The sequence below is a fragment of the Protomyctophum parallelum genome (assembly GCF_964188405.1).
Source record: "Protomyctophum parallelum genome assembly, chromosome: 6".
NCBI classification, from domain to species: Eukaryota; Metazoa; Chordata; class Actinopteri; order Myctophiformes; family Myctophidae; genus Protomyctophum; species Protomyctophum parallelum.
The window spans coordinates 44758047-44775241 of NC_139701.1; the positions used below are offsets into that span (position 1 = coordinate 44758047).

A 17195-nucleotide genomic window follows, 5' to 3' on the forward strand; every position below is an offset into this window, starting at 1 on the left:
AACCAAGACACACCCACTGTGTACCCAGGACGACCAATAGAAAACCAAGACACGCCCATCTGGCCCTGAGGTAGGTGGCCCCGCCCCTTCAGGAGAGCAGCAGATGTAACCACGCCCACTTTTACCTATAGATTGACCTGTGCATCTGAAGCACTAATTAGAGTATAATTAGTCAGATTTGAGCGTAAGAACATGATTGTGGTTAAACCGTTTGTTTTAAATAGACCAACACCTCTGGACAGCTGATCTATACAACATGTGGATGTGAGGTTAAATAGATCTATAGAACATGTGGATAGACTTTACGAGGTTAAATAGATCTCTAGATAGTTGTATAGATCTATAAATCATGTGGAACGGGGGGGGGGGGGGGGGGGGGGTGTCGAGACCTTGAGTCGCAGTAGCTTATGTTTTATTAATACGGTATGCAAAGTAGGTGTATGCAAATGAGATACATGCAAATGTGATGTATGCAAATGATATGCATGCAAATGAGATGTGTAAATGAGATGTATGCAAATGAGATGTATGTAAATATAATGTCATCGACACACAAACATTAGTTTTGTTGGAAAAAAGAAAAAGGTGGATAATGGATATATTTAGTTTTAAAAAGATTTTATATTTTCTACTTCACGAAGAAATATGAGTATTTTTGTTGAGTGTTCTCTGTTCACGAATTGTTCTAATGTTTTAGTTTAACAAGATGTTTATGGATTATAACATTTTACTTGTTTATAAATTATGTTTTAGTTTAAAAAGATGGATTATAACATTTTACTTGTTTATAAATTATGTTTTAGTTTAAAAAGATGTTTATGGATTATAACATTTTACTTGTTTATATTATGTTTTAGTTTTAGTGATGAAGATTTGTAGCAAAGTGTTGCATGCTGTTACAGTCCTGTATTGAAGTAATGTTTTCTGTAACAGTACTGTAATGAAGTAATAGTGCTGTAATGAAGTAATATTTACTGTAATGAGGTAATGTTTACTGAGAGTAAATCTGTAACCTACTGTAATCTCATTACTGTTTTCTAACATGAAGGGACCATTTCCTCTGAGCAACGGAAGCTCTGATCAGTAAAATATAAATGCTTCCGTCATACAGTCTGGAGCAACGGAAGCTCTGATCATGAGTAAAATATAAATGCTTCCGTCATACAGTCTGGAGCAACGGAAGCTCTAATCATGAGTAAAATATAAATGCTTCCGTCATACAGTCTGGAGCAACGGAAGCGCTGATCATGAGTAAAATATAAATGCTTCCGTCATACAGTCTGGAGCAACGGAAGCTCTGATCATGAGTAAAATATAAATGCTTCCATCATACAGTCTGGAGCAACGGAAGCGCTGATCATGAGTAAAATATAAATGCTTCCGTCATACAGTCTGGAGCAACGGAAGTGCTGATCATGAGTAAAATATAAATGCTTCCGTCATACAGTCTGGAGCAACGGAAGCTCTAAAAACGTTTTCAGAACGGGTCGGAATTGGAACAAATTTCTCAGATCCATTCTGGGTTTGGGACCTTTCTTTTCTTTTCACTTTCTTTCAGAGCTCTAGACTGTAGGACCCTTAACATAAAATGCACACACTCTGTTTTTAAGTGTAGGACCTTAAAGGAGATGCTAGAAGACTTTCTTACCTTTATTTGTAGTTGTTACGTCCTCACCAAAGAGGTCCAGGTGTTATTTGTAGTCGTTACGTCCCCACCAAAGAGGTCCAGGTGTTAGTTGTAGTTGTTACGTCCCCACCAAAGAGGCCCAGGTGTTATTTGTAGTTGTTACGTCCCCACCAAAGAGGTCCAGGTGTTATTTGTAGTTGTTACGTCCCCACCAAAGAGGCCCAGGTGTTATTTGTAGTTGTTACATCCCCACCAAAGAGGTCCAGGTGTTATTTGTAGTTGTTGCGTCCCCACCAAAGAGGTCCAGGTGTTATTTGTAGTTGTTACGTCCCCACCAAAGAGGCCCAGGTGTTATTTGTAGTTGTTACGTCCTCACCAAAGAGGTCCAGGTGTTATTTTGTGCAAAAGTGCATTATTGACTATTTCCCCTACCATAAGCCCTCAATGGGGGGTGGGTTTTTGTGCTAATTCCCTTATTTCCATCGAAATAAGTAGTACAGTTTGCTGCTTGTAACTACAAATAACACCTGGACCTCTTTGGTGGGGACGTAACAACTACAAATAACACCTGGACCTCTTTGGTGGGGACGTAACAACTACAAATAACACCTGGACCTCTTTGGTGGGGACGTAACAACTACAAATAAAGGTAAGAAAGCCTTCTAGCATGGAATTCTCCTTTAAAATAAAATGCACTCTGTTTTAAACGTATTATACAATAAACTCTGTTTTTAAATGTAGGACCTTTTAATAGAATTAACACTCTGTTTTTAAAGTGTTGAAACACTGGTGACCTCTGACCTTTCTGTTGTGGTCATGAACATTCACCACAATTAGCAGATCTACAAGCTAGTTGAAGCTACACAACGTGTCCACTGTCCATGCGTTGTGAGCTTGTAGATGATATATTTTTTTCTGGTGAAGGTATTTAGTGTGGGGGGGGTCCGACCCCTAATGGACATAAAGGGTTAACGCTGTTAATTAAGACATTAACGAGGCAGCTGATTAATGAATGAATTAACCAATGACATGATCTGATTGTAAATGTATTGAAATAAAACATGATGAACTGATCGTGTGTTTCTTCAGTTTATAGTTTAACCCATTCAGTACAACTTAAGTACACTTTTTGGTGTTTATAGCATTATGTTATACTTAGCTGTTGAAAATCTACAAGCTCAAGTGCTTTGCTGCGTTCTATGAGCGTCTAGATCTGCTATTTTTAAGTGGTGCAACCACTTCTACATCCAGCAATGTCCGTATCATGTCCGTATCCGTCATGAGCACGAGTGGTGTGCGCATGCGTGAAATTGGAACGAGAGAAGATACAGAGAAGAAATTGGAATGATACAAATTGGAACGATACAGAGAACCAATAGACGGGAGTTGCACCACTTGGTTCACACTGGTGTGATTTTTTTTTAATCGTGAAAATATGGCGTAAATCTTTACTTCTCCCCTGGAACAACATATTTTCAGATGGGGGGGGGGGGGGGGGGTCCCTGGAACAACATTTTCAGATGGGGGTCGGAACAACATATTTTCAGATGGGGGTCCGCAGCCAAATACAGATAAGTCTGGGGGTCCTTGACATGAAATAGTTTGAGAACGACAACTTCTGAAAACTGGTAGGATTTAGAAGATCTAAAAAAGAAATCGGCCTCAGGTCTACATTTTTAAATCATGTATAATTTACTGAAAATAAATGTTAATGACAAACATTGTTTTATGTCACTGGATGTTTACTTTTAACTATTCAACAAACCTCAGACAAAATTATTTCTCTTCATTTTACAGCTCAATTTACAATATAAAGGCAAAATGTAGTCTTTGCTGCCACCCTGTGGTGGTAACGGCCCATTGCAGAATACATGTGGCAGTTTAAAGAAAGTTTTAAGTGATAATAAACTTTAACTATGAATCTACGTTGAGAGACTAACTGTATATTCATTCATATTTTCAACAAGATGTAACCAATGCTGTTGTGTTTACATTGTGCCAAAGTTACAATAATTAATAAATAAAATGCACACGTGTGCACACGCACACGTGCATACGCACATTTTGTCACGTATGTTTCATCAAGCGTGCTAACATTGTATTCACAGTCTGTAGAATGGATACATTTAATTTCAAATTGTATTAACAGATTGTAGAATGGATACATTTCAATTCAAATTGTATTAACAGATTGTAGAATGGATACATTTCAATTCAAATTGTATTCACAGTCTGTAGAATGGATACATTTCAATTCAAATTGTATTCACAGATTGTAGAATGGATACATTTCAATTCAAATTGTATTCACAGTCTGTAGAATGGATCAATTTCAATTCAAATTGTATTAACAGATTGTAGAATCGATACATTTCAATTCAAATTGTATTCACAGTCTGTAGAATGGATACATTTCAACTCAAATTGTATTCACAGTCTGTAGAATGGATACATTTCAATTCAAATTGTATTCACAATCTGTAGAATGGATACATTTCAATTCAAATTGTATTCACAGATTGTGGAATGGATACATTTCAATTCAAATTGTATTAACAGATTGTAGAATCGATACATTTCAATTCAAATTGTATTCACAATCTGTAGAATGGATACATTTCAATTCAAATTGTATTCACAGATTGTGGAATGGATACATTTCAATTCAAATTGTATTAACAGATTGTAGAATAGATACAATTCAAATCAAATTGTATTACAGATTGTAAAATGGATACATTTCAAATGAAGGTACTTAAATCTATCAATAGTAAATCTGCTATGAGGATAAAACACTGTGGAGAAAAGGTACAATATTACCCTCTGAGATGGAGTATTAATAAAACTATTGTAAATACTGAAGTAAAGTATAAATACCTCCGAATTGTACCTGAGTAAATGTACTTATAGAGTTCCTTCTCCACTGCACTGACTAGTGGAATGAATGCAGTTGTAATACCCAGCCGTGTCCAGCAGAGGGCGTCGTGGTGCTGCACTCAAACTGCTAGGAGGATAAAACCAGATGACTTGTTTACATCAGGGTCCAACATTCTCAATTCATCAGAACATTTAAATTAACATTTATACAGATACACTTCTATGAAATAAAGAAAGAAAGTTATATGTATTTATTTATTTTGTTTATAGTTTAAGCTTGGAGAAAAAAAAGGGAAAAAAGGACGGAATAGTTACTGTGGTTGGAAAATAATGTTATTAACAAAACAAAAAATACATAATAAAAAAGATAAAGATAAAGAAAGAAAGAAAGAAGCCACAATAAAGAAACTAAGTAAATAGGCTATCGTCTGCTAAAACGTAATTGAATTAAATAAATGTAAATTGTAAATTTTAATAAATAAACAAATCAACACTGACGTGACGGAGGCGGAAGTGCTTGTTGATGTTGTCATAGGAACCAGCAGTTTGTGGTGTGCGTGCCGTGCGTGTGTGTCTCGTCAGCTGTATTCGTGTGTGCGTGTGCGCGTGTTCCTTCCAGTTGTGTGTGTGTGCTCAGTGTGTGCGTGTGTTTGTGTGTGTGTGTGTGTGTGTGTGTGTGTGTGTGTGTGTGTGTGTGTGTGTGTGTGTGTGTGTGTGTGTGTGTGTGTGTGTGTGTTCCTTCCAGTTGTGTGTGTGCGCTCAGTGTGTGCGTGTGTTTGTGTGTGTGTGTGTGTGTGTGTGTGTGTGTGTGTGTGTCAGTAGTCATGTTGCCTCTATCAGTGAAAGATGACGAATATAAACCTGCTAAATTTAACCTGCTGCTCAAACTGTCCGGATGGTTCAGGTAAACAACAATAATTAATTAATTATCAACTTTATCATTTATATAAAACTTATAATTATTACATCTATAGTCTGGATGCTCTGACGCCATTCATGTGTATTGGAGCTAACGTTAGCTTTTTAACACACAGGCTAGCTCTGTGTGTTAAAAGTCTTCAATGACATCAGATTAGTTACAGTTAAAACATGTTAATTAGGTCAACATTAATATTCACCAATAACCACTTTCATATTCATATAAAGATTTATTGTTTACAACTATAAACATGCTCTGACGCCATTCATGTGTATTGGAGGCTAGCGTTAGCATGCTATAGCAGTGTTCAGTCCATTCATGTGTATGGGAGCTAACGCTAACCGGTGGCTAACAGGCTATAGCTGTGTGTGTCAGTTAAAAGTATTTAATAACAGATCGCAGATGACACCAGATTAATTCAATTAAAAGGCGTATAATTGTTGGTATTTGTTACATTATTATCGTCGCTGTTTTGTTGAACATGATTATTAATTGACTAATTCATGTATTAATAGTTGTGTGTGTTGTTGTGGTTAGCAGAGCTAGCCTGCTAGCTATTAGCTAGCAGCTCTGTAGAATTTATTGTCCAAAGACATGAAAAACAGTAACATTTTACGCTCTGTGAGAAGCGCGTATAAATTAAACCAAAGGTTCTCACAGAGTTTATTGTTAATCACCTGCATTAGTTAATTTACCAGAAGTCGACACACTTAGAGAATGTAGATTAATAGTTATTCTGATATCTCCCCTAATGGTGCCAACATCATCAATGCAGCATGACGTGGACTAAATCTTAACAACAATATCCTGTAGTTTTTTCTGTGTGGGCTGTGAGAGTTTGTAGATCTGTTGTTGTTGTTCAACTCTATTGTTACACTTTGATGCTGACGTGACTTTAAGTTAGTCATGAGGCTAGCTCGTTAGCCTGCTAGCTAGCCAGATGTTTAGAGTGGAAGTCAATGGAACAATTAAGTGCTGCTTTGAGGAGATACAACCATGATCAAACACTATAATAATAATAATACACAAATATGAAAACACAGCAAACCATCCTATGGAGAGAAACGGATGTATGAGGAATGCTTTAGGCTGTTTGTAATGTATTGATCACTGATAGTTCATTGTGTTGATCATTATTTATTGATTGATTCGTCCAGATCCATATTGGCTGATAAGACGTCCAGGAACCTGTTCTTCTTCCTGCTTCTCAACCTCTCCTTCGCCTTCGTGGAGCTGACGTTTGGAATATGGAGCAACAGGTACTGGTTATTACCATGCTAACAGAAACGGCTTGGTTATAATGGTGGGAAGCTAACTGTGCTAATGCTGCTAGCTCTAGTAGTTCCTGTTTCTGTCTGTGCCACGTATGTGTGATTGTGTGTGTGTGTGTGTGTGTGGTGTCTGTCTGGTGTGTGTGTGTGTGTGTGTGTGTGTGTGTGTGGTGTCTGTCTGGTGTGTGTGTGTGTTGAGTGCGTGCGTGCGTGGGAGACGGACACCTGAAGTAGTGACAACAGTGTGTAAACAGTGTGTGTTTCTCCAGTAATAACAGTGACATAAGGGGTTGACACTAAGGCAGGGAGGTAACAGGGGTAACAGGGGTGGGCACTAAGGCAGGGAGGCCAGGAGGCCAAATGAGAAACCAGGGGTAATAACAGGGGTGGGCACTAAGGCAGGGGTGAGCAATTATTTTTCCCAGGAGGTCAAATGAGAAACCAAAAGTCTGAACTTAATTATGCATAATATCAATTTTATTTCTATATAAAAGCAGTAAATGCCATTGTTTTGACAAGCTGGTAAGACTATATGTTATTATTAGGCAATGAAAAGGTCATAAATTGTAATTTATTCAAGCTAAATTTCCAAAGCAATGGTAAACAAAATGTGAAACATTTGACTCAAATTATAGGCTTAGTGACTAATTTACGTCATGATATATGTACAATAAGAGCGCCCCTCACTTCACGTGGGTGTGATTAAAAAAAAAAAACTTTCTACTTGCAGACTTGAGACGTTTCCTTTCCCAGTTGAAAACTATGTTTTTGTTTAAGGGCACTTTCACACCGGACTAGGGTGACCAGATGCCCCCCTTTGCGTGGGACAGCCCCTCATTGCCAGGTCCCACAAATTGAGACCTTGTCCGACATTGTGACTGGCAGGCCTCACTGCTGAAATGCCTTAATAGTTAGCAAAGCAAAGTTCTTTGTTTACCCAGGGAAGTGGACTAAGCTTGAGATGCTTGTTTACAGCCACACCCTGCTCATAGAACATTTCATGGTAGGGGTTCAATGCCTTGCCCAAGGACACTTCAGCGGTGGTAATTTTAACGTGCCGGTCCGGGGATTCGAACTGGTGACCTTCCGGTATCAAGACCGCTCCGCAAACCGTTCGGCCACCGCTAGTCCCCTAATAGTTGGCTCTCTTGCCTCTTTCCTGCAAGATGTGTTATTATTATGTCTGTTAAAATAACATGAGAAATATCCCCTAGGCTATGGTACCTAGTCGGCCATACCACCCATGACCAAAATTGGCATTTAAAACAAACGTTGGCAGTTGTGAGGCTGCAATAATAGTTATTCTTTTTGATGATGGTGATCACTACACCATGTAGGAGCGCTAAGGAGGCGCAGCATGCACATTTAATGGCAGCGTACAAGGTTCACATGCGCAAAAATAACAGATGTACAAAACTACAAGACAGTTATCGACACGGAATGGTATGTACACGATGTAAGCTTGTAGATCTGTTCATTTTAAGCATGCGCCGCCGCCAGCACGCAAAGTTACACGAAGCCTACATCATGAATGCATGCGATGCATGAGACTTCATGCGAGAGAGAGAGAGAGAGAGGTTTCTTGAAATCAACCCCTCCTTTTTTCTGTCAGAATCTGTCATTTTTGTGTGTCCGTGTGTGTGTGCATGCGTGCGTGCGGGGGAGAGACCCGATATATTTTATAGCTCTATGGGAGAGAGACGCAGAGACAGAGAAATATTTAAAAATCATCCTGTCTCGCTCTAGCGCACAGCCGCACGTATAGAGAAAGAGCCAATGGTGACAACTATGCTACTCTAAGGCTATATAGCCCAAGGCTATATAGGCTACTCTTGACATTCGACGTCTTGAAGTTGTCACAGACAGAGGCTAATGCATTTAGGCACAATGATAATTATGTACTGTGACAGTGTAGTCACTACCCAGGGCAAGGAAGGACACAACATGCAGGGCAGCTTCCTTAAGTTTGTCTTTATTCCTTCATGTGCAGGGAATTATACACAATAATATCCTTTTACACAGGAGAGGCGATCTCTCCACTGTCCGGACAGAGGCTATGGGCCGATTCATACTCCTATTTTAGAGCCGAATAAAAGTCGGTTCGGCTCTGTAGAGCCTACAATTTGACGTCATTTGAGGTTCGGGGGTGACGGGTACCGTCCTAAAGTCGGCTCTTCGGTGCTACTGAAAATTTCTGACGAGCCGAAATCATTTCGGCACTACAGCGCCGAAACAGCGGTAAAATAGGAGTATGAATCGGCCCTATCTCCTCAGTGTTTGTGGAGATGACTGATTTAACCTGTTGTGTCCTTTGATCAAGTCCATGATGCACAACAGGTGCGCAGCCACACCCAGCTTTGAGTCCAGTTCTAGTGTGACTCAGGCCAGGTGTGACTGTTTAAATCACTCATCCTCCCTCTCACATGTGCCATGCACATTCATTTTCAAATATAATAACACTTTGGACAAATTAGCCAAAGTACCCAGATGTCCAGACGTTGCTGGGAACTACAGCTCCAGATTCTCATTGAATTAGAATATATTTTGTAAAAGTTAATTTTCTTCTTAATTAAAGTGAAGTATTTAAAACCTTTTTATTCTTCTGTAACGTAATTCAAAAAGTGAAACTTTTTCATATATTCTCAATTAATTGTGCATAAAGTGAAGTATTTAAAACCTTTTTTTGTTTTAATCTTGATGATTATGGCGTACAGCTCAAAAAATCCTATCTCAATGAATTAGAATATTTTACGAGACCACAAAAACTATTATTTTTTAAACAAGAAATGTCGACCATCTAAAAAGTATATTAATGTATGCAGTTAATACTTGGTCTGGGCTACTTTTGAACAAACCATTGTGTACTGTTGAGGTGTTATGGAAGCCCAGGTCTGCTTTGATAACAGCCGTAAATTAATTTGTATTGTTCAGTCTCATGTCTCACACCTTCCTCTTGACAATACAACCTAGATGTAGGGTTCAGGTCAGGCCAGTTGGCTGGTCAGTTAAGCACAGACTAGTAATACCATGGTCAGTACACCAGTAGTTTTAACACAGTAATACCATGGTCAGTACACCAGTAGTTTTAACACAGTAATACCATGGTCAGTACACCAGTTACTAGTAGGTTTAACACAGTAATACCATGGTCAGTACACCAGTTACTAGTAGTTTTAACACAGTAATACCATGGTCAGTACACCAGTTACTAGTAGTTTTAACACAGTAATACCATGGTCAGTACACCAGTTACTACCGTAATTTCCGGACTATAAGCCGCTGCTTTTTACCCATGATTTGAACCCTGCGGCTTATACAACGGTGCGGCTAATCTATGGATTTTTACAGCTAACGCAGAGCCATCTCAGGCTCTGAGCTAACGTAGCTGCGGCTTATAGTCCGGTGCGGCTTGTATATGGGATTTTCCCTAAATTTGGCTGGTGCGGCTTATATTCAGGTGCGGCTTATAGTCCGGAAATTACGGTAGTAGTTTTGTCTCTGTGGGCAGGTGCCAAATCTAGCTGGAAAGGAAAATTAGCATCTCCATGAAGCTTGTCAACATACTGAAGCACAATGTACTCTAAAAAGATGGCTGTGTTGAAACTAGTGATGCACCGAATATTTGGCCGCAGAAAATATTCGGCAGAAAATGGCAAAAAATGCGTTTTCGGCCTATTCGGTTTCGGCCCGAATAGGCAGAAAATTTATCACCGAATAGTGTATGCAATTAATGCATTCAAAAGAGCTGAATAAATGTTTTATGGATCCATAATAATTATTATTCTTTAAGTTAAGTTTAGCCATAACCATAACATAACATTTGTAGAATCAAACTCAGGTCTTAAAGGTATATTCAGTGATTTAACTTAATTCAAATATCACTTATTTTTTTGTTTTGTTGTGATAATCCTCCCTACTATAGAGTGTGCTGGCCATATAAGGAGTTCCTCCCTGTCCCCAGTTAACCCCTGGGGGTCTATCCTGATTGGACGAAAGGCTGGGTCCCACAGCCAAAAACGAAACCTACGGTTTTTTGAGTGAAATCACTGAATATACCTTTAATGGGTTAAGTGGGGATACTAAAACAGCGATATTCAATTACACTTCATACCAATTATACTGTGCCGGTGTAGGTATGTTAAAGGAGAATTCCATGCTAGAAGGCTTTCTTACCTTTCTTTGTAGTCGTTACGTCCCCACCAAAGAGGTCCAGGTGTTTTTTTGTGCAAAAACTCCTTATTGGCTATTTCCCCTACCGTAAGCCCTCAATGAATTGCATAGAATTTAATGGGAATTTAATGGGGCTATGGGGTGTTGTGCTAATTCACTTATTTCCATAGAAATAAGTAGTAAAGTGTGCCGCTTGGGATATTATTTACATTATGAAGAGAGGATATATACAAAAAAGATATAATTTTGAGCGATGGAAATAAGCGAATTAGCACCCCATAGCCCCATTCAATTCAATGCAATTCATGTAGGGCTTATGGCAGGGGAAATAGCCAATAAGGAGCTTTTGCACAAATAACACCTGGACCTCTTTGGTGGGGACGTAACGACTACAAAGAAAGGTAAGAAAGCCTTTTAGTATGGAATTCTCCTTTAAGTGATAACCACTTTCAACATGGCATTATAGGCAAAAGCTTTCTAAATCTTTCAAATTTTCCAAACATCTACAAGCTTGTAGGTCAACTATTTTCGCTATTTGTTGTACAACAAACTAAGTATATAGTGCATTCTGGACTAGACCTGTCTGGCTGGACTGACCTTCTGACCTTTCAGCTACAGGACTGTGTCACAGTAATTACCAGGTGATTGAGAGATTATCTATTATTATTATTTTTTTTTTGCGGCTTACGCCTTTTATTGATTTTTGAAGGGACAGACAGTAGGCTGACAGGAAACGGGAGAGAGATGGGGGATGACATGCAGTAAAGGCCGTGTCGGGCTCGGGAGTCGAACCCGCGGCACACTGCGACTGGATTACCAGTCAGGTGCCCAGACCGTTACGCCACGGCCTGGGCCAGATTATCTATTCTTTACTTACTCTGTATAAACATACTATTTTAACTATTGATGCACCCAATATTCGGCCGCAGAAAATGGCTAAAAATGCATTTTTGGCCTATTCGGTTTCGGCCCTAATAGGCAATAGCCTGGTTAATAAACCAGACCGAATCAGCCGTTGGCAAAAAAAAATTGCCTACCGGCGGATTTCGGTCTGGAGAGGCTCAATTGTACGCCCATTTTCTACACACGAGAACGTGTGCGCCCAATAGGGACACGGTATGCAATATGGGCGGGCTTTGGTACAGTGACGTTCAATGCTTGAGACCTTTGACTGACAGTAGCTCTGACCAATTGCGTCAAAGAGAAAATGTTTCCCTGGAAATGAAATCCAAGCTGAGCCTCCCCAGACTAATATCCCGCGGATCCGTGCGATATTAGTCTGGTTTTATTAACCAGGCTAAATAGGCAATGCATTCAAAAGGGCTGAATAAAGGTTTTATGGACCCATAATAGTGATTATTATTTAAGTTACGTTTTGCCATAACCATTTATTTTGCCATAAATCAGGTAGCTTTAACGTACGGCCATGACAGAAATGGTAGGAAAAAATATGTATAATATATATATTCTTTATATATTTTTTTATCCCACGATTTTGTAACCCATTTTTCACCCCTGTGTCAATCATCTAATGTGATCCTGGGCTCTACACACCCTCCACCAACCTAGTCCCCATATATGGGGGACAAGGGGAGACCAACCTAGTCCCCATATATGGGGGACAAGGGGAGACCAACCTAGTCCCCATATATGGGGGACAAGGGGAGAGCAACGGACTTGAACTCATGCTTCCTTCATGCCTGAGTGTCCAAGTTGCTCCTTCACACCTGACAGGGGGGAGTTTCCCTGGTTGGACGTAGCACGTGGAAGGAACACGTTATTCCAACCAGTTCCTTTCCCCTCCATCAGGCGCCCTGGCTGGCCAAAGATGTATAATATTAATCATATTCGGATATTCGGTTTTCGGCCAACTGTTTCCTATATTCGGTTTCGGCCAAGAATTTCCCTTTCGGTGCATCCCTAGTTGAAACCATTGTTAAGTTTTCACTGTCAGTGGACCAACACCATGCAGATACCATGGCCTAAATCAGGGGTTTTCAACCGGTGGTCCACGGCCCCCTGGTGGTCCGCGGAGGTACTGCTGGTGGTCCGCAGCCAGGCATTCAGAAAAGTTATATTTTTGCCTTTTTTTTCTTTACTTTCTTTTTACCTTTCTAATATATAATATAAAACTTATTTGCACTCTTTTTACTTGTTTGTAAATAATAATAATAACTTATGTCGAATCTAACATACAAAATACAAAAAGTGCTCAAGGTGTCAAATAAACCAAAAAAGAAGCTGACGGAGTCATCAGCTGCCAGCGGAACAACCATCCTGCTCTTCCACCCAACGCATGCATGCTTACCGTGCTTGCTGCCCAAGGCAAGCACGGTAAGACGTTGCCATAAATTATTCATTCAATTCATAATAATATGTTTGGGAAAGTCAAATCTCCCTGCCATAGAGTTAGAATATCTGCCGCGGATCGATTGAATAGTCTCACATAATACTAGTATTCACTATTCAATGTGCAACTTCTCAGTCTATCGTTGCCGAAAAGGCAGAGCTACAAGCTCACAACGCGATGCAACCAGGTGCGGGCTCCACTGGGCCCGTCAGCGTCGCGTCTCCGTCAGGGAATGTTCCCGTTTGAATCAATGAAGGGTGGCTCCACTGCCCACGTTGTGTTGCGTTGCGTGACTGCATTACAATTGTAACAAGTGTGTGTGTGTGTGTGTGTGTGTGTGTGTGTGTGTGTGTGTGGGGGGGGGGGGGGGGGGGGTTGTCAAGAACAAACCTACTGTGACTGCCAAATGTCAAATGTGTCTTCAGTGTTTGGGTGATTAACTGAAATGGATTATTATTTTGAGACTTATTTTGAGTCCTGCTTAGTACAAGTAAAAAACACTTTAGTAAAACTTTTGATAATAAAATACTTTGAAACATAGTTTATTTTGTCCAGCTCATGAATGTAGCCTGTGATAGTGTGATTAGTGAGTAACAAGTAAGAAGAAAACAAAAACAATCTTAACCCATGGTGCATGAATGCCCCACCACTATTGTGTCTGGTGGGTCCATCGTAGATCTACGATGAACCCACCCGACACAACAGTGGTGGTCCCCAGGCTGCTGCTAGTCAGAATGGTGGTCCCTGGATCAAAACCAGTTGAAAACCCCTGGCCTAAATCATCACTGTGTTCTGTCATGTCCAGAGTCTCAACACAACCGTCTATTATGATATTTTACAGCACTGTGAGCCTCTGTACATTGACAAGCTTTATATTGATGCTGATTTTCCTTTTCCAGCAGCACGTGACACCTGCCCACAGTGCCAGAACTACTAGTAACTGGTGTACTGACCATGGTATTACTGTGTTAAAACTACTAGTAACTGGTGTACTGACCATGGTATTACTGTGTTAAAACTACTAGTAACTGGTGTACTGACCATGGTATTACTGTGTTAAAACTACTAGTAACTGGTGTACTGACCATGGTATTACTGTGTTAAAACTACTAGTAACTGGTGTACTGACCATGGTATTACTGTGTTAAAACGACTAGTAACTGGTGTACTGACCATGGTATTACTGTGCTTAACTGACCAGCCAACTGGCCTGACCTCTCACATTGAATCTAGGTTGTATTGTCAACCATGTCAACCTCCATGCCACGCCCCCAGCCATTGATTAAATAATGTGTTCAAAAGTAGCCCAGACCAAGTAGTAAACTAGTAACTGCATACATTAATATACTTTTCAGATAACATTTCTCATTTAAAAAACACATTTTCTTAGTGGTCTAAAATATTCTAATTCATTGAGATAGGATTTTTTGATTTGTATGATCTGTACGCCATAATGATCAAGAATAAAACCAAAAAAAGTTTCTAAATACTTCACTTTATGCACAATGAATTGAGAATATATGAATTGTATTACAGAAGAAAATCAACTTTTTACAAATTATTCTAATTCAGTGAGATGGAGCTGTATATAGTGCCCACTGCCCACCTATCACTGTATCCCATTTTAGTTGCCAAAACCAATGGGTTCTCTTGACTTTTGTTCTCACTTGCAACCTTATAATGCAAAGGTGCATAATGGACTACTGAAGGCTACATGCCTATAAGTGTCTTCCTCTGGGGTTTTTTACTTTAATCAGACCAGTGTGTGTCCAGTGGAAACCTCGTATGAATCTGATCTCAGGTCAGAATGGGTTAATCAGAACCAGTGTGTGTCCAGTGGAAACCTCATATGAATCTGATCTCAGGTCAGAATGGGTTAACACACTGTTGCTATGTGTTGTAATCTCTAGGTACTGGACCCTGGTCCGGTTCTGGCAGACCGGTTGTGTGTGTGTGTGTGTGTGTGTGTGTGTGTGTGTGTGTGTGTGTGTGTGTGTGTGTGTGTGTGTGTGTGTGTGTGTGTGTGTGTGTGTGTGTGTGTGTGTGTGTGTGTGTGTGTGTGTGTGTGTGTGTGTGTGTGTGTGTGTGTGTGTGTGTGTGTGTGTGTGTGTGTGTGCAGGCTGGGTGGTGTGTGATAACCCAGCTGGATTATTCCTGTGGTACGGCGGTGATCGACGGGCCCGGGAGAACCATCATAACGGGACACTCGTTTTTGGCAGCAAATTTCTATTTTAGTTTTAGTCATAGTCTCTTGAATAGTTTTCACTTAGTTTTAGTCACATTTTAGTCACCTGGAATGTCTTAGTGTTAGTCTAGTTTTAGTCAACTAAATGTCATAAGATTTTAGGCGACTTAATCTACAGGCGATTTAGTCGACTAAAATGTATTTTTGCAGGCCTTGTTGCCGTCATAATGACTTATTTTACACTTGTTGAAAATAGCCGATCTACAAGCTCACAACGCGTCAAAATAGCCGATCTGCGACGCGTTGTGACTGTGAGCTTGTAGATCTGCTATTTTCAGCATGCAACCAAGTGTAAAATGACTTATACTGGAGCTATTGTCCACTAGTCCCTTCCTAACATTTTAGTCTAGTTTTTATTTGTTGACGAAATTGTCAATATATTTAGTCTTAGTTTTAGTCACCATAGCATAGTTTTAATTTAGTTTCCATTTAGTTTTCTTCAGTGGAAAAGGTAGTCGACGAACATTTTTCGTCTTAGTTTTAGTCGACGAAAACAACACTGACACTCAGACAGTATCTCGCCAAGGGTTCACAATTTATTTTACACATACAGAATCATATATAGCTTTTGGATCCTCATGTCCTCATGACGTGGCACTGAGACATAACAATAACAATCGGCTAGCAGCAAGTCGACCTTGCTCTCTGAGATGTCTCCAGTGGCTAACGGGAAAGTCTGCTTACAGGCCAGCCATACACAATACATATCAAGTACATTGTATATTCACGTACAAGTACATTGTACAAGTACACAGCATAGGCACTCAGATCATATCATGCTGTATACTTCAACACTGGCTGTAAAGGCATGCCCCTACAGTCATTTCAATATGAGTATGTATCGATTGGCCAGACTAGCAATATAATACGACATAACTTCAAAAGCTGCTTCTATAAAATGAAGCATGGATTGACACACATTCGGTAAAGGCAACTTTACCCCCTTGGTGTGCGTTGCGCGCACCATATTTTTAACGTTTTTATTTTTATTTTACACAGCCTTTTATCGCTGTCTAAGACAGGGGTAGATCCATACAGCCTTTCATCGCTGTCTAGGACAGGGGTAGATCGATGCAAATTTGGGGGGTTCGCCACATCGGTTGAAAATTGTTCTGACAATTTCTTTTTGGCTTTAACCCCTGAGCCTACATGCAAGCAATTTAAAATGTTAAATAAGCTACACAGGTGGTCCCAAATGATGAATTGATTACATCAGCAAAAGACGTGAAACTGCATGGGTCGACTCGATTAGCTGCAGCGAAGCTCAATACTTTACTGACCATCACGGCTTCAAGTTTAAACCATAAGATGACATGGAAATGCCCGCCGATGTGATGCGCAGAAATAACAAATCGGGAGTTTGCATGTTCTCCCCGTGTCCCCTAGGGTAGGTACCCTCACATGTTCTCCCCGTGTCCCCTAGGGTAGGTACCCTCACATGTTCTCCCCGTGTCCCCTAGGGTAGGTACCCTCACATGTTCTCCCCGTGTCCCCTAGGGTAGGTACCCTCACATGTTCTCCCCGTGTCCCCTAGGGTAGGTACCCTCACAAAAAACATGCAGTAATCCTGGTCACTAAACTGCCTCCCCCTGGCCAGCCGGGGCGCCTGATGGAGGGGAAAGGAACTGGTTGGAATAACGTGTTCCTTCCACGTGCTACGTCCAACCAGGGAAACTCCCCCCTGTCAGGTGTAAAGGAGCAACTTGGACACTCAGGCATGAAGGAAGCATGAGTTC

The 17195-nt window shown here is 40.3% G+C and overlaps 1 protein-coding gene across 2 annotated transcripts in view; it reads left to right on the forward strand.

The window, feature by feature from the left end:
* Positions 1-5287: 5287 nt before the first annotated feature.
* slc30a7 (solute carrier family 30 member 7) overlaps positions 5288-17195 on the forward strand; it is a 30676-nt gene continuing 18768 nt past the window's right edge. For both annotated transcript variants that reach the window (XM_083767937.1, XM_083767936.1), the window contains exons 1-2: positions 5288-5408; positions 6581-6682. In XM_083767937.1, coding sequence (XP_083624063.1) covers positions 5329-5408; positions 6581-6682 — 182 coding nt within the window. In that variant the 5' untranslated portion in view covers positions 5288-5328. The remainder of the gene's footprint in view (positions 5409-6580; positions 6683-17195) is intronic.